Below are 21302 nucleotides of genomic sequence, written 5' to 3'. Positions count from 1 at the left end.
AAGCACATCAGTAAGTGTCAGACCTTGGTGTCTCTCCATGAGGTGGATCCCAGTTTGGGTGGGTCACTGGACCACCTTTCCTTCATTCTCTTCTCCATTTAAGATAGGAACACTTCTGGGTCAGAAATTTTGACTTTGGGTTGGTACATCTAAGGTCATTTAATTACCTACAAGATAATCTCTTGTCATGCAGAAAAAAGTTTTTTCCAATCATTTCAGTAGTTGCTTCCTTGGCTGCTAAGGCAGTCGCATTTAATTGTAGCTTAAAAGAGCAGCTCTGAGTTAGAGGCTTGTTAAATTCTATACTTTATGGGCCTGGTCAACACAACACAATTGTTGCAATGAATTTTTGTGAATAAGTTGATATTGCAATGCACCTTCTAGAAAGATAACTAATGTAATAGTATTAATCTTTGTTTTCTAAAATTGATATATTTTCATGAACCCACTTTCTTATTATTTTTTAACTCTTTATTAAATCAGGACTTTAAGGGAAAACCCAAAGAAAGATGAAAAGCAGTGTAGAGCAAAGAGAACTCTTCATATAAACCTGTTGGTGGGAATGTTTAGTTGGATCAGTTGTTTTGGAAAACATTAGTTTGGGGCTAGAGAGATGGCTGAGCGGTTAGAGCACTGACTATTTATTCTTCCAGAGGACCTGAGTTTGGTTCCAAGTAGTCACATGTTGGTTAATAACTGTCTGTTTTAAAGAAAATCAACAGCATTTTTTTTTAGAGGAAAATGTTTGGTCCCTTAAGAAACTAATTAAAACAAACAAAACAAACCTATGAAAACTAAACATAGAGGCAAAGCTGTCATTTGGTACTAGCTAGTTGTCTGAGTTACCTTTTTTCTGCTGTGACAGAGAGTCATGACCAATGCAACTTGTAAAAGAAAGCATTTGGGGAGGTGGCTTATAGTTCCAGGTTTCTCCGAGTCCATGACCATTAAGGTAGGGAGCATGGCAGCAGGTAGGACAGCACATCCCCAAGCAGGATACAGAGAGAGCGAGCTAACTGGGATGGCCTGAGCATTTTGAAACCTCAAAGCCCACCCTCAGTGATACACTTATTCCCAAAAGGCACATCACCTAGTCTTTCCCAAACAGTTCCACTTACAGGGACCAAGCATTCAGATGTAAGAACCTTGATAGGCCAGTCTCATTTAAAACATCTTGCTAGCCCTGGACTGGGCTGCATAAAACAGGTATGGGGCAGGTCTGAAACTTACACAAGATATAGGCAAGAAGATCAGAAAGGAGTTTAAGGTCATCCTCTATTAGATAGCCAGTTTGATGTCAGGGCTACATGAGACCTTACCCCTCCTCCAATAAACAGTGGCATTATGAGGCTGGAGGCTTAACCCAGTTTGGTGATAGAACAGCTGCCCAGCATGTATATAGGATTTATTTTATTACACTGTTTTATGCTTATATCAAAGTATCACATTGTACCCTAGACTGTGTGTACTGTGTTAAAAACCTGGTCCAGGGGGTTGGGGATTTGGCTCAGTGGTAGAGCGCTTGCCCTGGATTCGGTCCCCCGCTCCGGAAAAAAAAAAAAAAAAAAAAAAAAAAAAAACCTGGTCCAGGAGCATGTGTTAGAGTTTATCATCTCTGTATTCCCTTACCTGGAGCAGTTTTGCTTTCTTGGTGTTGATGTCCTTGACACTCTAGAAAACCAACACCAGGCCAGACGGTGGTGCATGCTTTTGATTCCAGCATTTGGCAGTAGAGGCATGCAGGTATTTGTTACTCAGACCAACCTGGTCTACAGAATGAGTTCCCCCTCAGCCAAGGCTACACACAGACACCCAGTATCAAAAAAATCGAAAAGGGGAAGGAGGAGAGAAAAGAAAAGAAAATCCCAAACAGTTATTTGAAAGAACAATCTGGTAGCTCACACTTCATTTTTATGGCATTACTATGAAGCTAGCCTTGATTTGAATAAGGTGAAGGCTGTTTGTTTTCAGTGTAGTTATGTTTAAAAAGACTTTACAACATTTTTTTTAAAATTGCAGTTTATTTGTGTTGACCACTCATGCCACAACATATATGTGGAGGTCAGAGGTCAACTTGGAGAGGTTGGTTCTCGATTTCTTCGCCTTGCTGGTTCTAGAGATAAAATTCAGATCATTAGTCTGGGCAGCAAACCCCTTTGTCCACAGAACTATCTTACCAGTGGTTTTAAATCTTTTCCTGGTTGACAAATATCTTGTGAGAATGTTTGTGCAAATCCCTATTCCTAATTAAATTTAAAAATTTTAAAATATCTTCATCAGGATTTGACACATTGTGTCACTCTGCAGACTGGCCTGCCGAGCATGTTTGAGGTTCTGGGTTTGAGACCCAGAATCAATGAAAGATAGATGATAGACAGACAGACAGTCAGTCAGACAGACAAACAGACAGTTAGATAGACATAGATAGTTATGTAGAATAAGAACTTTGCCCACTGATTTTTAGTATTCATTGATAATTGATGGCTTTAAATGTATTGATACACTACTTGGGTTGCTAAATATTTTTCCACTTTAGAAAAACTTTCCTTTTGTTAATTTTTTCACTTTCTGTATCACAGAAACATAATAGATTGCTACTTTACTTACTGTGGTATAATTTGTTCTTTTTTTTTTTTTTTTTTTTTTTTTTTTTTTTTTTCCGGAGCTGGGGACCGAACCCAGGGCCTTTCCCTTCCTAGGCAAGCCCCCTACCACTGAGCTAAATCCCCAACCCATAATTTGTTCTTTAAAATACTTTTACATTTTATTTTACATCTATGGATTTTTTTGTCTGTATACCACATGAGTGCTGTAACCAGAGGCCAGAAGAAAGTGTTAAATCCCCAGGAACTAGCTTTACAGACAGTTGTTAACCACCATGTAGGGGCTGGAAATATAACCTGAGTCCTGTTAGCTGCTAAACCATCTCTCAGCCCCATAACCTTTTATATCCTTATCTGTGCTGGTGCTGAGTTATACTATTTGGTCCAGACACTTTCTTCATGTTGGCTTTTATGTTTTGTTTTGTTTTGTTTTTTTTGATATATGATATATGTGTCCTTCTTGTGAAAACTTTCTTTTTGGTCTCATAAAGTAGTTTGCGTGGCTTATCTTTTGACTTCCTGTCACTAGCCCTTGCTTTAGGCATTCTGTAGAATGCTTAGTTCCTATGAGTGGGGAATGTTACTTGTAATATGTGCAATCTTAAAACTCTTGGCTTACTTGATACCACTGCTTTTAATTCTAGTTCATTCCAATTTTTTTTATTAGTGATTTCTGTTTTTGCGATTCCTTTTTTTTTTCTTTTGCTAATGAGAACTCTGCACCAATTGTCCTCAATATTGTTACTTAAATTTTTTTCAGTTTACAACTAATCTTTTGTACCCACCTGACCATGTGTGGCTACAAAAACTTTCCTTATCTTGTTGGTTGCCCAGCACCTCATGACACACCAACACTGTTTCCTCTAAGTAGATAACATCTCAACCTCTCTGTCAACTCATTCCAAGTACGACCTTCCCTCATCCACACAGAGATCACAGTGTCTAATAGTCCTAAGCTGCATTATTAAGGAAGGGAAGAGAGAGAATTCGGAAGTGCACTGAATGTATCACAAGTAAGTGAGAATGTGGCTTATTGGTAGAAAGCTTGGGAAAATAAGGCTTTTAAGATGTAATGCATGTTATAAAGCAGAGCAATTATAAGTAACCATTTAGAAAAATACACACAATCAAAATGTAAGACATTTTTTTTTCTTGGGAAGTTCACTTTTACCCATTTGTATTTAATCTTTTATTAGATCTAGCCCTGGGCAACAGCTGGCCTGATTTTATTTTATTTTGTTTTATTTTATTTTAAGACTGGATCACACTATGTAGTCTTGGCTGGCCTAGAGCTAGCTCACCCTGTAGACAAAGCTGGGCTTGAACCCATAGAGATCTTTCTGCCTCTGGAATGCTGGATTGGAAGATCTGTACCACCACACTCAACTTGAACATTTCACATACATGTAATTGTTATAGTGCTTTGATTCAGGCTTCTTTCATTTGATGTAATGATTCCACAGTTTTATCATATTGAACATTATTCCCTTTTTGGGTAGATAGTATTGTGTTCAGTCATTAGTTGGTAGACATTTGGATTTTCAATTAGGAATATTACACATGATTACATATGTTGTCTCTGTGACTATCTGTATATACCCTTTTCTGTCTTCTCTTTGTCTAGTCTTTATAGACTAGATCCTATCCTTCTATCCTGTCATCATGTGTATTAGGAAGGGGCACTCAAGAGTGTGAGGACGCCAGCTGGGCAGATCCCCTAGAGCTGAAGACACTGACATTGGTGCTGGAAACCAAACTGTTGTCCTCTTCAAGAGCAGCAAGTACTCCAATTGTTGAACCATTTTTTCCAGCCCCTTTCAGAAAGTGGATAAAGAGGCTGGTTTGTTAAGACAGGAATGCTTCCTAATAGGTAGCTCAATTCAAGGAGAGCTGCTACTAGCTTTGGAGAAAAGGAATTTGGGGCTTCCTTCTAGATTCTCTGATTGGTAGCCTGGAGAATGGAGAGGACTCTGGCTACCTGTTGCTATGGAAATACTTTCATTTGTTTTAAGATTAGAAAAATTGGCCATGCTGGAGGCACGATTTCTGAGTAACAGGGATATCTCTTGGGGGTTATTGTAGATGAAAAGAAATAGACATTATTCCTATCAAATTTGTTAGTATAATATGTCTGAAGAAGATAAGTGCTTCTGGGAAGTAAAGATAAAGGAGAACAGGTCCTGGTGTCATATACAGAAATGGGGAAGTAGCATTTGAATAGTTTTAAAGGAGTAAGGAGTTCTTACTATATAATGTTGAAAAAGGACATCCTAAATAAAGGGAAGATTTAGTACATTGTACCTACTAGCTACTTAGAATCAGTAGCCTTTGGAAGATTTTGAATGGCGGAAGGTATTTAACTTAAAGAGGTCACTAGCAGGCTGCATGTGTTAGGAATAGAGAGGAAATGAGAAAAGAGGATAAATACGAGAGGGAGGAAGAAAGAATATTGAAATGATCTGTGTAAGAGAAACAGATGCACTGGTAGTGATTATTACTATATATGTTTAATAATACCTCCATTTATTGGCAAGAAGTGTTTTTTTTTTTTTTTTTAACCCATGTTCCTATCTTGGTCTTAACAATTACATCATCTTATTACTGCACTGTCTGAAACTGCTCCAGGTTCTCTATCTTGTTTACACTGACTGGAACAAAAGAGGTCTTTTCCCGACCATAAAGCTAAGTGCTCAAATAGGAAGTAGGCCACTGGGATTGGAAGTTCAGAGGTGCTTAAAGATCCACAGTAGAGTGTGCTGTCCAAACTGTGTATTGCTTCATAATTTGGTGATGTTTCAGAGACTGTATGGGGTGCCTGAGACCCTGTTCCACTGTCCACTGAAGTAGTCATGGTGAGATGCATGTAAGCTGAAACGCTGGGCTTCACTCCTACTGACCAGATTTATGTAGTTAGCAGCAGAGCATCAGTTCAAAGAACTTTGAGGCTACTCGCCGTTATCTGGGTTAGTATACCCGCCTCTTGAGACACCACGTACTTTCTTCTCATTGAGATGAAAGGAAAAAGTCTTGATCCTCTCCTGATCATGGGGAAATGGCTAGAGCCTGTTGAAGGGGAAAAGCTAGCCTTGTTTTGGATCTCAGCTGATCATGGCATCTGTACCAGAGCATCTGACCTTTCTTCTCCCTCGGGTAGCTGTCACAGATTAGCCAAGTGAGATTATGTGTACCTTTGTTACGAGACATGTGGCCTAGAAATATGATCTTTAGTGTTCTATATTTTATTTTAAAGTTTAAAGAAACAAATATAGTTCAACTCAATTATTGATTCCTTAAGTTTCATAGGATTTTAACTTCAATAAAATAGTAAGTTTAGATATAATTTTATTTACATGTAACACAGGTAAACATTTATTGTCTTTATTTTAATCCTTATAGCAAATCATACAATATGCAGTGAGCAAAGCTAACATGAAGTCACTGTCCTTGACGCTCAGTCTAATGAGAAAACAGACAGCAAGATGGATACGTAAAACATTTACTATTTTCTGAATGCCCTTGCATATTTGTGCCACAGCACACATGTGGAGGTCAAAGGACAACTTGTAAGAGTCAGTTCTTCCCTTTCACTATGAAACTCAGGTCATCCTGTCAGTCATAGCGGCAGGCACTGTCACCCTCTGAGTCACCTTGACAGCTCCCCTCTTCCTCTTCTTCCTCTTCCTCTACCACCTTTTCTTTTTGTAATATTTTGCATTAATTTATAGTACATCAAAATCATACTTTGTCATAGTTTACTCTCTCATACATGTCATATTTAATGTCAGGGTTTTGAAACAGCATAAATATTTCTTCTCTCCAGCTTCAATGCTATAAATCCCATGATAATAATAATTCCTTTTAGAAATAATCTTTTTTTAATTGGATGTTTTAAATTTATATTTCAAATGTTATCCCCTTTCCTGGTTTCCCGTCCACAAAACTCCCTACCCTCTCCCTCTCCCCCTGCTTCTATGAGGCTGTTCCCCCACATACCCACCCATTCCCACCTCCCCTCCCTGACATTCCCCTACACTAGGGGGTCCAGCCTTGGCAGGACCAAGGGCTTCTCCCATTGATGCCATCCTCTGCTACATACACAGCTGGAACTATTGGTCTGTCCATGTATACACTTTGGATGGTGGTTTAGTCCCTGGGAGCTCTGGTTCTGGTTCGTTGGTATTGTTGTTCTTATGGGGTTTCCAACCCCTTCAGCTGCTTCAGTCCTTTCTCTAGCTCCTCCAATGGGGACTCAGTTCAATGCTTGGCAGCAAGCATCCGTCTCTTTATTTGTCATCCTCTGGCAGAGCCTCTTAGGAGATGGCTATATCAGGCTCCTGTCAGCATGCACTTCTTGGCATCAGCAATATTGGCTGGGTTTGGTGGTTGTATATGGGCTGGATCCCCAAGTGGGGCAGGCTCTGGATGGCCTTTCCTTCATTCTCTGCTCCAAACTTTGTCTCTGTATTTCCTCCTATGAATATTTTTGTTCCCCCTTCTAACAAGGACTGAAGCATCCCCACTTTGGTCTTTCTTCATCTTGAGCTTCATGTGGTCTGTGGACTGTATCTTGGATAATCTGAGCTTTTGGGCTAATATCCACTTATCAGTGAGTGCATACCATGTGTGGTGTAAGAGAGAGAGAGAGAGAGAGAGAGAGAGAGAGAGAGAGAGAGAGAGAGAGAGAGAGAGATTGAGATTGGGTTACCTCACTCAGGATGATTTTTTTTTTTTCTTTTTTTTCGGGAGCTGGGGCCCGAACCCCGGGCTTTGCGCTCGCTAGGCAAGCGCTCTTCCGCTGAGCTAAATCCCCAACCCCAGGATGATGTTTTCTAGTCCCATCTATTTACCTGTGAATTTCATGAAGTTTTTAATAGCCAAGTAGTACTCCATTGTGTAAATGTACCACATTTGGTACATGTATCCTTTTTTCTATTGAGGGACATCTGGGTTCTTTCCAGCTTCTGGCTATTATAAATAAGGCTGCTATGAACATAGTGGAGCATGTGTCTTTGTTATATATTGGTACTTTTGGATATATGCCCAGGAGTGATATGTTGCTCTATAATTATAAATAGTAATGTCTTTTATCTCGCACTAGATCTGGCACTGTAGAGCCCCACGATATCTGGTAGATATTTTCATCTCAGTTAGCAAAGCATCTCACCAGCTTTGCTCCAACCCATATCACACTGCCAATGGCTTCTCTCTGAGCCTGGCAACAATCTTTCTACCCATCTAATTCCCAAGGCAGGTTGCACCATGCCAGACATACACATCCCAATTCCTAGTGTCTCCAGCCACCACATACTCTCTTAAATTCAATTAAATCACCACATGAAAGAACACCCAACACAACAACCTCTGATCCAATTGATAAGATATAATTGCCCACCTAGACACACAAAGCCCTGTACACATCCATCCCTTAAGAATATTCATAACAACCTGTAAATGTGCAGAGAGGAATCTTAATATCCGCCTCCATGTTCACTCGGCTGCTTCTCTTCTTCGCTTCCTCCTCCTTTCTAAAACTTTTCTCCCACCCATCCTTCCTTCTCGTCCAATGACAAGCATTGTTCTATCTTGTACCTGCCTTCACCTGCATAATGCTATCATCCTGCAGTGGTATAGCTGGGTCCTCAGGTAGTACTATGTCCAATTTTGTGAGGAACCTCCAGACTGAAATCCAGAGTGGTTGTACCAGCTTGCAATCCCACCAACAATGGAGAAGTGTTTCTCTTTTTCCAAATCCTCACCAGCATCTGCTATCACCTGATTTTTTTATCTTAGCCATTCTGACTGGTGTGAGGTGGAATCTCAGGGTTGTTTTAATTTGTATTTCCCTGATGACTAAGGATGTTGAACATTTCTTTACTGGTACTTCATTTCATTCTGGTACTTCCCAGCCATTTGATTCTCCTCAGTTGAGAATTCTTTGTTTAGCTCTGTCCCCCATTTTTTAATAGGGTTATTTGATTCTCTGGAGTCTTCTTGATTTCTTTGTATATTTTGGATATTAGCCCTCTATTGGATGTATGATTGGTAAAAATCTTTTCCCAATCTGTTGGTTACCATTTTGTCCTAATGACAGTGTCCTTTGCCTTACAGAAGCTTTGCAATTTTATGAGGTTCCATTTGTCAATTCTTGATCTTAGAGCTTAAATGTTCTATTCAGGAAATTTTCTCCAGTGCCCATGTGTTCAAGGCTCTTTCCTACTTTTTCTTCTATTAGTTTGAGTTTATCTGGTTTTATGTGGAGATCCTTGATCCACTTGGACTTGAGCTTTGTACAGGGTGATAAGCATGGATCGATCTGCATTCTTCTACATGCTGACTGCCAGTTGAACCAGCACCATTTGTTGAAAATGCTATCTTTCTTCCACTGGATGGATTTAGCTCCTTTGTCAAAGATCAAGTGACCATAGGTTTGTAGATTCATTTCTGGGTCTTCAGTTCTATTCCATTGATCTACCTATCTCCATACCAATACCATACAGTTTTTATCACTATTGCTTTATAATACTGCTTGAGGTTAGGGTTGGTGATTCCCCTAGAAGTTCTTTTATTGTTGAGAATAGAATAATTCCTTTAAAAAATGTCCTTTTAAAATATTCTAATAGTAACATGAGATTTGTATTTATAATCATGTGCATTTCTAGTGGTGTCTTTGTGTAGTCATCCGGATTTTCATCTGTTTGGTCTAAGGGTCTTCATTTATATAATTCTGTATTTGGTTTATTTTTGAGAACGATTGCCCACACACAGATTTGCTTATGTGTCTGTAATACCACAAGTGCACAGGTTCCTTCTCAGGCCTGACGAAGGCATTGGATTCCACTTGAAGCTGGGGTTACAGGCAGTCATGAGTCACCTGATGTGGGTGCTGAGAACTGAACTCAGCACCTGCGGAAGGATAATGAAGTGCTTTTAACCACTTTCCCATCTCACCAGCCCAAGGAAGAGGCTTGTAATGCAGCTCAGGTTGCCTATAACTTGTGATCCTCCTACTTCTGCCTGGTAGAAATTTTAGGTATTAAAGCAAAAGATCAGTCCACAAAAGCAAAAACAAAAAATAGGAGTCCACAAACCGAAGAGCTTCTGCACTGCAAAGCCGGTATTCAGGCATGCTGAGCTTTTCCACTAAGTCCACCATTTGTCCAATGAAAGTTAGGATTGGCATTAAGTTGGTTTAAAGGCGATTGACTGTTTGAGCATAATATGTGAATTAGAGTTTGGTTTTTCTTTAAGAGACATCTAGCAGTATTGAAGCATAACACATATCTTCTTTTTCATACCTTTCCCATTCTCTGGGATCTTGTGTCTGTCATTGAGAACCCTGTTCTTCTCTCAGGACTCAAACCTTCCCTGGGTACAGCTGCTTCCACTCCCAACACAGACTCTTTCCTTTTTCTTTTTCTCCTCTTCACCACTTCTTCCCAATTTTTTGTGGTTTTTTTCTCTCTTTCTCCATAGCTCTGTTCATTCCAGTCATAGACGTTTTATTCCTTACTATGTTCCTGGCACCTGTTATAGGGCCTTAGCATGTCAGAGTTAGTCCATGCAGTGAACATAGATTACTTTCAACAGCACACTTTCCTAATGTCTTCTTTTATTAATTAGACAAACTCATTTGATCAGTAATGCCAACATCCTGCTCAGAAAAGTTGCAGGCTTCAAACCTCACGAAGTCCAGCCCTTCTCTTGCTTCTCTATACTCATCAGCTTCTTCAGTCTCTCACTTTCTAGTATCTGCTGAGGTCTCCATGTGCAGTCTCTAACCTTTACTGGCACTTTGGGATCATCACCCTGGACTCTTGTACAATCCCTACCTACTTGTAAATGACATAAATTTCACCATCTTCAGTTTTTATTTTATTTTTCAGTCTTTTTATCTTATTGTTTTGCTTCTTTTAATCTACTACTTTCTTGTTGACCAAGCTGGTCTTGATTGTGCTCTACCTTCTGTGGTGGCAGAATATGGTGAGCTGGCTTGCCAGCAGGCTCGGCAGACTTCTTAATACCTTTTTGCTTTGTTTTTCTTCAGAGTGTTTTAAATAAAAAATGAACTGGCTTTAAAATACTTTTGTAAATGTTTTTAAATAAGAAATATGCCCTAAAATGCCTTTTCATCATGATTTAGTTTTCCTGATCATAGGAAAAATAAGTCCATTGTTAACCTGTAAGGAAATTCAGTTTTATTGAAACAACTCCAAAATAAAGATGTTAGATAATTTATCAATTAGTTATTTGTAAAAATATCTTGACAAACTGTAAATTAGCTTCATTTTTTAAGACAAAACATTGAATTTGTGAGATAAATGTGGGATCATTTTATGCATTTGCTTGTTTATTCATGCTCATAGTCAAACTCAGGGCCTTGTATGTGCTTGATGAATGCCCCGTACCAGCCTAAATAAAACAATACTTTTACACATGCTAAGTTTCCACATTAAGTTTACAATTTAGAACAAGATTGTTGGTCTAGATAGGTTCTTCATTTTCTTCAGGAAGCACACTTAGCTCTGGAAAAATGCAAGTCAAGACAAAAGTCAAGGCACTGGCAAAAGTTACTCCAAGGTAAAATGAGCTGAGTTACGAAGTCTTCAGTGGTTCACACCGTAATTGGGGAACAGTGAGTTTAAAGTACTACATTGTTCAGCCAAGGAATCGTGCTACTCAGGTTCCTCTTCAGCCAACCTGGATGCCTGTAAGTGACATTTTGTCTTTATTGCAGCTGTCGGACGAGTAACCGCAAGAGCTTGATTGTAACCTCTAGCACATCACCCACACTACCAAGGCCACACTCGCCACTCCATGGCCACACGGGTAAGTGCTGCGGATTTTGAAAAGTTTAATAAAACATTTCCACAGACACCAGGTTCTCTCCTACTTCTTACATTTTGAGTTTAATGTTGTCTGACTAATGCCTGTTATTAAAATGGCGAACATTACCTTGGTTACCTTGGCCACATGGAACCAAGGAATGCCACAAAGTCACACCGTGCAACAGATCTATTGCAAGAGATTCATTGGGGAAGTGGGTGAAGGTGAAAGGCCATCTTGGATTGGGGACATGAGAGAGGGATAGAGACAGACAGACTGGGAAGAAAGAAGACAGAAAAGGGGGTAGAGGGAGAGAATGAGAGCTCATGCAGTGATGTCCAGAGGGGCCTTTAAACGAGCGCTTGTGCTGCTAGCAGCTGAGCTGAAAGGCAGGCTGGAGGAATTCCAAGTTTACAACACAAAGAATTCATAGGCTCTTCCTGCGCGAGTATGTGTACATCCTTACGTATGTTACTTCTAGTTTTGTACATATTGTGAAGCCACTTGTGTCTCCAGAGCGATGGCCCCTGTTCTAATGTTTTCTATCACATATGGCTTGAGTTATCTTGGGTCATATGATAACCATCCACTAAAATTTTGTCCTACTGTGGTCTGACGGGTCCTTGAGATACAACACACATGTCTATTCACTCCACACAGGGATCCTATGATAGACCAAAGTACACATACCACCAAAGTCCAACTTGGGGATGAGCCAATGAGTTGTATTGGAGTTGCTTATAGAAACAGAAATGGCTCAAAGACAGGTGCATCTCCAAAGCCCACCCCAGCTCAAGTGACAGCTCACAAAAGCTATAAACTCAGCACACATGGGACAGCCTGCAAGTAGCTCAACAGGTTGGAGAGTGTCCCTTCCAAGTAACCTAGTTAGTTTAAACCTCCTTTATACAGTGTCATTGGTTTTTTGTTACTTTTAGGCAGCTGGTCAGATCTCAGAGTTGTCTTTATAGCATGACTAGTTTGAGAGTCTTTTTTATAGCTTTGTTTGATGAGGGGCTTTCAGTTTTTAGTGTTTACTCTGGCAGGCAAGGCCCTAGTTAATCTGGTCAGTTTTAGGGACTTCCTGAAGGTATTTTGAATTGTCCTGCTTAAGGAGCTTCCTTTCAGAATGGAATGTTTTTATCTTGGAGGAAACTGTTACACAAACACCTGCCATAAGGTCTCACAGAGGATTTTCCTACATTGTAAGACTTCCATTAATTTTTCCACTTGAGAAAACAAAATATAAGGGATATTTGCTTCATATTGACATTGATTTTTACCTATTATTTCTGTAGTCGGTCTCAGCTCTATATAGAACTTTATAGGTAGTGTAAGAGCTGATTTATTTGCTTCTGATTAAGGGAGATACATATTTGTAATGGAGTTTGCACTAACTCAGGCCTACACTACTTATTAGGAGAGGGACAGAGACCTTATTTAACTTAGCCAGGTGTTTTGTTCTAGACTTGTATCATGAGAGTCAGACTCACCTTTGCTGCAGGAATTGTTGTAGTATCCTGTTTAGAGCAGAACCTCTTAACATAGGGTTAATGATAATGGGCAGGTTGGAACAATAGGAAATTGTTCAAAGATTGCTTCCTAGATGTCTTAATTGCTGGGTACTATTAGCCTAAGCCTGACTTTTGTCTGTCTTTAATTAGTAAAAGGGGACATTAATTATTGAAACAAGTGGATATCATAGGCTTAAGATTGGTCTAGTCTTGTAGGCTTCTCTTTTTCTGACGGTTTACCGAGTCTTTTAGTAAATATCAATACTCTAAGAGGGATGCTAATTAAATTTCATCTTTGGAAAAGGGGATCATCTGAAAAACTTACTTTCGAAGACACTACCAACTGTAAAAGGAATTAAAAATATATTTGGCCTTTAAATAAAGCAAAGCTCTCTCTTTTTTCCTTACATAATTCCCTGGGGCTTTTTTGGTATGTTTGCTTGTGTGCATGCATGCGTGTGTATTTAATGGGTTCTGGCTTCCCTTGAATTGCATTTCCACCCTAGAACTTTGTAAAGTTTCAGCATATGTCTGACCTAGATTTTCATTATATGGAAATAAATTTAACTCCTCTAGTTCCCATACAGAGCTGTAATGTAAGTACTTGGCTATAGTAATAACCAGTAAGTTATTTTCTGCTGGTGAAATGGGTCAATTCAAGCCAAATTACAGTCTATAAAGATAGGTTTATTGGGAAGCAAGTTCACTGGTCCCAAGGACCATGAGGCTGGGGGAAGTTGTTGCTGGGAGGAAGACAGAGGAGAGAGGCAAATGTCTGGATTATATAGGAAAGTGCATCTCAAGGATGGGAATCCCAGACCCTGGGCTCGAAAGTACAGGGCAGAGGACAGAATATGCCCTGTAATGGGTAGGGACTAAGATGCTGGGATAACCTGGAGGCCAGATCCACCTTGTATGTAAAATGTGCACCTCAGCAGTTTGTCCTGGGTCTGAATCTCAACAATTCCTACTGGCTACTCCTCTCTGAGACGATTATCCCTAGATTTCTGACAGTTTAGGAATAAGGCTTCCTTACTCGAGTGATTCTGATACATGATCTTTTCTGCATGCCTGGGTCTTTGAAATTTAACTCTATGAGTTAGTATTTATAACATGCCTAGTAATTCATAAATTTTTCATACTCATCTTTCAGCAAACCATGGCAGAAAATTCAGAGAGAATAGGCTTGAAGCATATGCTTTGGTCGATTGTAGACTGTACTTAACCAGCTGTTCAGAAGCAGCACTGGTTGTTCCATACAGACCACACTTGGTATCTATTAAGTTGTCAAATACTACACATCTGAAATTTCTAAGTCCTATTTGCTTTGCTAGTAAGACTTGAATCTCTTGAATAAAAAAGATCTGTTAATTTGAAAGTAACTAAATAAATTATGTACAGTTCAATTTAGTATTAAGTGTCTTTTTCATATTTAAGTTATTTATCTAAGTATGGGCATGGGCATGCAGGTGCACATGGGGGCCAGAGCTGTTGGGTTCCCGCTGTAGTTGGGTTTGCAGGTGCTCTCACCCTCTACCCCAGAGTCTTCTGAAGTGAACTTAGGTTGTGGAAGAACAATACATGCTCTTAACTGCTCAGCCATGTCTCCAGCCTGGGGTGTTATATATTTTATAAACAGGTACAGCTTAGTAAGACTAGTTCAGTAGGTACTTAGTTCTGTTTTATTTGGGGTTATTTATTTGATATCGTGGGGGCGGGGAAGGAGGAGAGCAGGTTAGGGATTTCATCCCAGGGGTCTCTGTAAACTAGTGTTTGGTTTTGTTTGTTTGTTTGGTTTTTTTTTTTTTAAGTAATCCTTATTTTTACATTAGTTTTAGGCTAATAGCAAAACTCTACAAGATATATACTCTGTCCCTGTACGTGTAAAGGTTCTCTATTGTCAGAATGGAACATTTGTTGCCCTTGGTAAACCTACACTGATAGGTCATTATTACCCAAACAGCAGTTTTTTATTTGAATTTACTATGGATGATACATACTAGACACGGCTATGACGACACCTGCTGCCATTGTGGTTCCATACAGAGCATTTCTATTGCGGCACCTGTTCTGTTGATTGTCTTCAAATGTTGAGCTGGCTACATTCCTGAGACAAGCCCCACTTGGCCATGGCATGTAGTTCTTTTTAAGTAAGCATTGCTAAATTCAACTTGCTAATAATGCATTGATAATCTTTGTATCTATTTATGGAAGGTAATAGTCTGTGGTTTTGTTTTTACGTTTGTCTGATTTGGGTAAGGTAAATGGTAGCTTGAGAATGAGCTGGGATTACTCCTTTCCCTTCTTTCCTTTGGAAGAACTTGTGTAGAATGAGGATCATTTTTTTTTTTTTTTTGAAATGTGCACTTGAAACTGGTGCTTTCTGCCTTGGAAGATTATTAATTATTGATTCAAGATCTGTGATAGATTGAGACCTGTCCATATTAACCTATTTTTAAATGAATAGTTTTATCAAATTATATCTTTTATAAAATTAATCCATTCTAATTGCATTATGAAATTTGTGGGTATAGAATTATTCATAGTATTTCTTTTTTTTTTTTTTTTCTTTTTTTCGGAGCTGGGGACCGAACCCAGGGCCTTGCGCTTGGTAGGCAAGCGCTCTACCCCTGAGCTAAATCCCCAACCCTCATAGTATTTCTTAACTAATGCTTTTAGTTCCTGAGACCCTTATGATACCCAGCACTTAATTTCTGATATTAGTAATCTGTGTGTTGTTGACCCCTACTTTGACAAGAGGGTGATTGTTTTGTCTTTTCAAATAACCAGCTTTAGATCATATTGATTTTTCTCAATTTTCTTATTTCTAATTTTATTATATATCTACATTTTGTTTTCTTTTGCCTGAATAGTTAATAATTTAATTTGCTTTTTTCCTAGTTTGGAATGAGTTTAGATTATCTGTCCTGGTGTATGCATTAATGCTCTCAGCTACTGACTGCTCTGCACTCACACATTTTGATAAATTGTGCTTTTGTCTTTATTTTGTTCAAAATATTTTCAAATGTTTTTGAGTATATAATATATTTGGAGATTTTTTCCATCTATCTTTCTTTTATTGATTTCTTTTTTTTTTTTTTTTTCCTTTTCTTTTTTTCGGAGCTGGGGACCGAACCCAGGGCCTTGTGCTTGCTAGGCAAGCGCTCTACCACTGAGCTAAATCCCCAACCCCTCTTTTATTGATTTCTAACTTCATTTTGCTCTAAGCAGATATGGAATGATTTTTGTTCTTTAACCTTGGTAAGATATATATTCTGGTCAAGACTGTAGTCTGTTTTGATGAATTTTTCATATGATATGGTATGGAGATGTAATAGTTGTATGTCTGTTATATTCATATGATTACTATGATAAGCTTAACTACTCCTCTTTTCTGTCTTCTGGATCTTCCATTCCTCTTTAAAGGACATTAAAAATTGTAACTAATATGTCATCTTCCCTCACCCCTGATGGTGTTCATTTTTGCCTTATACATTTTGATGCTTAGTGATTTGGCAAGTTCACTTTAAGACGGTGCACTGAAGCTGGAGAGGTGGCTGGGGTTAGAGCACTTGCTGTTCTAGCTGAGAATCCATACTTGGTTCCTAGCTATCTCTGGTTCTCGGAGATCTAGCATCCTCTTCTGGCTTCATTAAGTACCAGGCATTTATGTAGAACACATACATGCTTGCAGGCAAGCAGGTAAAAACACTCGTACACAAAATAATAAATTTTTATTAAATAATAATTGCCTGCAATGTGTTGTTTTTTTCAACAAGCAATGGGAATAGAACCACATGCTAAGCCAAATGCTTTTTTTAATGTAGAATTCGGTTTCTTACCTATATAAGTTTTCTTTATGAACTGCTTTTTAACTATTTCTTTGAAGATAGATTTGCTGGTATTAAATTGCTAATATTTTTGAAAAGGTATCTTTCTACTTTTGAGGACTATTTTCATAGGTATAGAATTCTAAGATTATGCTTTTTCTCTCTTACCTCCCTCCCCTTATACTATTTCACCCTACTGTCACTTTTGTCTGTGAGGGTGTAATCTTGTCTGTGTTCTTTTGTGGGGAAGGCATGACTTCCCGCCTTCTTCCAAGACTTCAAAAAAAAAAAAAAACTCTTTATGATTTTCTATAATGTGTACACAATATACCTAAATAGAGTTTGGAGGAGCGGGGGTTATCCTGCATGTGTTTTCTGACCTTTCTTGCTCTATAGCTTTTATAAGACATTGGGGTTTTTAAGCATCTTTTCTATTTATTATTTTATGTTTGTTAGTGGTTTGACAGCATCTGTGTTTGTGTGGTGGTATTCGGACCCCCTCACCCAGTTGTGAGCTGCCATGTGGGTGCTGAGCTTGAACTTGGGTCCTCTGCAAGAACAGTCAGTGCTTCTAACCCCTGAGCTATGTCTGCAGCCCGCAGGGTTTTCATTCCTTACTGTTCCAAATGTTCTTCTGTTCCTGCTCTGTTCCTTCTCTTACTGGACTGCAGGTCTGCTACAGCTTTTGCTGGTTGTCCCAGCTCCGGAGTGCTTTCCTCCTTTCGCCTCTCCTCCTCCCCATTTCTCCTTTGCTCTTCAGTTTTTGAAATGTGTTGACATCTCCTCAAGTTAGTGATGCTTCCCTGAGATGTTCTGTCTGTCAATATGGTATTCTTGACTTTCAGTGCAGTGTTTTTGGTCTTTAGCTTTCCCTTTGCTTCTTTAACACACATCTGCTATGTAATTGCCTGTATGCGCTTGAGTGAACATTTGGATATTTGTCTCCTCTTCCATCCAAGCACCGAGAGTATTTATCTTAGGGATATTTTCCCTTCCTCTTTTGCCTTTTAATATGCCTTATCGTTTGTTTTGTTTTGTTCTGAGACAAGGACTTAGCTATGCTACCCTGGAATGCCTGGAACTCCCTACATGGGCCAGCCTGGCCCGAGGTCTGCCTGCTTCTGCTGGAACTAAAGGTTGCACCACCACACCTAGTTCATATAATTATTTCTTTGTTGATAGATGGCTATAATGTACTACATAAATTAACCACAGTAAATTCGGGAGACGTATTCTCTGGTTGTATAATTGAGTCTACGTCTTTAGATGGTCTATGCTGCTGGGCTATAAATTAGTGTATCTTAGTTTAATTCTCCCGGCTTATGTGGGCAGGAGATTGTAAGAAGCAGGAGTTAAGTACTTCTTTTCCAATAGATGAAGTACATTGTAGTAGTTTCTTCAGAAGGTGGGCCTAGTTAAGAACAGAATGCCCTGACTTTTTCATAATGGTCCTTCTTCCTCTGCTTCTTCTGAAATCAAATGAAGTTTTTCACTGTGAGAATCTGGTCACTGTCCTGTGGATAAAATTTACCGGGCTGGAGATGGCTCAGCGGTTAAGAGCACCCGACTGCTCTTCCAGATGTCATGAGTTCAATTCCCAGCAACCACATGGTGGCTCACAACCACGTGTAAAGAGATCCAGTGCCCTCTTCTGGTGTATCTGAAGACAACTACAGTGTACTTATATATAATAAATGAATAAATCTTTAAAAAAACATGTACCGATACTTAGAGAGACGGTTAAAGAGATGATTCAGTGGTCCAGAGCGCTGGCTGCTCTGGCAGAGGACCTAGGTTTGGTTCTCAGCACCCACATAGCAGCTCACAGTAACCAGTTTCAGGAGATCCTATGTCCTCTTCTGACTTCCTCAGTCACCAGGAACACACATGGTACATAGACATTTATGCACCCAAAACATACATGCATATTGAATAAAAAAAATACATTATCCAGTAATTCTTAACTCTTAGCCTAGCCTATACTGACCCTTGGACAAGTCATCCATTGCAGTCAGGCCTTCTTACTCTTCCTACTTCTTCTACTGGTTCCCATGGAGGTTTTTGTTTATGAAAGTCCAGTCTGTAAATTCAGATTTTCTGCATCTACGTCTTTATCGTCACTTTGGGAAGTAGTGTTTGTCCTGTAACTTCAACTTATCTGGCAACCTGAGATTGTCTTATTTTGTAAAACCAGGCAGCACTTAACTTTCTGTATTCTCTTCAGTTCTACTCCTTTGTTACGGTTGTTTTGAAATACTCATAATTTTGAGCTGGAAAGTTTTGTGCCATTCAGATTTTTTTCTTCTTTCTTTTCATTCATTCATTTATTCATTCATTTATTTATTTATTTACTTATTTATTTATTTTTTGCAGTCCGGGTCCTTTATTTCCTTTTGTCCATTAGGCTGTGGAATGGGCTCCAGCAGCTCAGGCCCCTTCCCGTTAGTCCTCACAAAGTGGGCTTCTCTGGGTGGCGCAGGCTGGTGCTTCAGCTGAACCCAGGTGCCCTTCTCTTTGGCTTCCTTTTTCTTCTGATCGTTCTCCTTCACCCGCTTCAGGAAGCTGTCTCTGCTCTTTGAGTGCTTGATGTGCTCAATCTGCACATTGGTCCTCTTGGCCAGGATCTTGCCCTTAACTTGCTTGTTTACAATGATGCCCGTGGCATGCTGGGTGACGCTGCAGACTCTTCCGGTTTTGCTGTGGTGACACTTACGGGGCATTCCTTTTTGAACAGTGCCCATTCCCTTGATGTCTACAACATCATCCTTTTTGTAGATTCCCATGTGTGTGGCCATGTTTCCTAAAAGGTCTAGAGAACATATACCGAATACCTTTCCTCTTTTCTTTTGTGTTCGTCATTTTGGTGAGTTACTGGAAGATGGCTGCCTCAGCCGAAAGCCAGATTTTTTTTTTCCTACTTCTAACTTTGCAGTGAGTTACCCTTCTCTTGTCTCTAAGATTTGTTTTAACCTTTGTCTCCATAGTTTCCGTTTTCTCCTTTGTGCTTTGTAGACACTACCTCTAATCATGCTACTTCTGTCTTCCTTAAACTCCACCTCTGATCCCAGCATCTCCTCATAGTGAGATGTTGTCTGTGCATTTATGTGAGCAATCGAGTATGTTTGTCTTGATTGCATGGAATAAGTGTGGAAGACATAAACATTGCCGATAAGAAGATTAAAAACCTGCGTGTGTAGATGAGCTCTGGGAGTAATGAGCAGAAACTGAAAGGCTAAGGTACATGACTACTAAGCTGAGGAACATTCTAGTTCTTAGATTAGAGGAGGGAGAGCACAAAAGGTAGAAGAGGAAGAATTCTGAGAAACACGAGTGTCTTGGAGCCAACAGCAATAAGAACAAGTTCAAATGAAGCTATGAGTGACATCACTGCAATTTGGATGTAGCAGTGTGGTGTCAGTGTTGATGTTTGGTAGCTGTTTGTTATGGAATATTAGTAGCCACAGCCTGATTGGACAGTCAAAAAGAAAGAAAAAGAAAACAGTAATAAGTGTAGAAGTATTACTATAAAAAGTAAGAAGCAATACAACTCAGAGGTATAAATCCCTGGCCTGGGGTGAACAAGACCCTCGGTTAGTTCCCATGCACAAGAGGAGAAAAAGTTAGAAATGAAATGTATTATGTGCTAATGGAAGTCATTCCATGTAGTAAAAACAATTGGCCATTCGTGAAAAGGGTAATGTCTACCACAGTCTGCGTGTGGCTGAGATGAAATGAGATCCAGTGCCTAAGCAGAAGGTTGGCCTTAACCAGGAACTCGTACAGTTACGTGTAGGGAGGGTGGCAATATAGCACAGCTATGTGAAGGTACAGTATGGAGAGCTTATAAGGGTGTTTTCTGATTACTTCTGCTCGATCTGTAAAGTGAGGTAATTCTCTGAGAACCTGAGGACAGAGAGTAAACTATAAAATAGTGTTAAACCAGTGTGAGAGTAAACACAATGAAACTGTGGTCTGGTTTTTATGCAGAGTCAATGGGATCAGTGGATCACAGGGTACTACTCCGCCTCGTTGTGTGGCATTCTCTAGAAATTTCTCAAGGCTGAGATGTTGAAAGATTATGAAGACAGTGAGATCACTTTTGTCAAAAGTCATGATAAAGAGAATGTTGGGAATTCAGGAATAACAATTTTTACACTGAAGGGTATGGAAAGGTGGGTATAGTATGTTTTGATAACTTTAGAAAGGAGTAGGTTCTGATGACATGATTTCAGACCTGAGTATTTTTATATCAAAGGAGAGAGAATGCCTGAAAGAGAAGATGGAAAGCTAGCAAGGGGTGCAGATCCCCACCCCCCTTGTCAGAAGGAGTATATGGGGGGAGAATAGCAGAGGAAGCTGCCACAAGTGACAGCCATGGTCCAACTTGAAATCATAAGGACTGCATTAAACCCATGCTCATTTAATATGCTATCAGAAAGTAAGTTTATGCCTTCTACAATATTTGGATAATAAGCAAGGTGTTTTCAGAGATAAGTTCAAGCAGAGGCTACATGTCTATAAGTGTGGAATAG

General features: G+C 39.4%; 1 protein-coding gene and 1 pseudogene across 4 annotated transcripts in view; one reads left to right on the top strand and one right to left on the bottom strand.

The window, feature by feature from the left end:
- The window catches only part of Mast2 (microtubule associated serine/threonine kinase 2), a 140607-nt gene that overhangs the window by 84326 nt on the left and 34979 nt on the right, over nt 1-21302 (top strand). For all 4 annotated transcript variants that reach the window (XM_032899649.1, XM_032899657.1, XM_032899653.1 and 1 more), the window contains exon 5: nt 11338-11429. In XM_032899649.1, coding sequence (XP_032755540.1) covers nt 11338-11429 — 92 coding nt within the window. The remainder of the gene's footprint in view (nt 1-11337; nt 11430-21302) is intronic.
- LOC116885351 lies at nt 16322-19629 on the bottom strand (annotated as a pseudogene).

This window comes from Rattus rattus, chromosome 1 (genome assembly GCF_011064425.1).
Source record: "Rattus rattus isolate New Zealand chromosome 1, Rrattus_CSIRO_v1, whole genome shotgun sequence".
Lineage (NCBI taxonomy): Eukaryota > Metazoa > Chordata > Mammalia > Rodentia > Muridae > Rattus > Rattus rattus.
The sequence above is the reverse complement of the archived record's forward strand: the minus strand, read 5'-3'. Positions and strand labels throughout refer to the sequence as shown.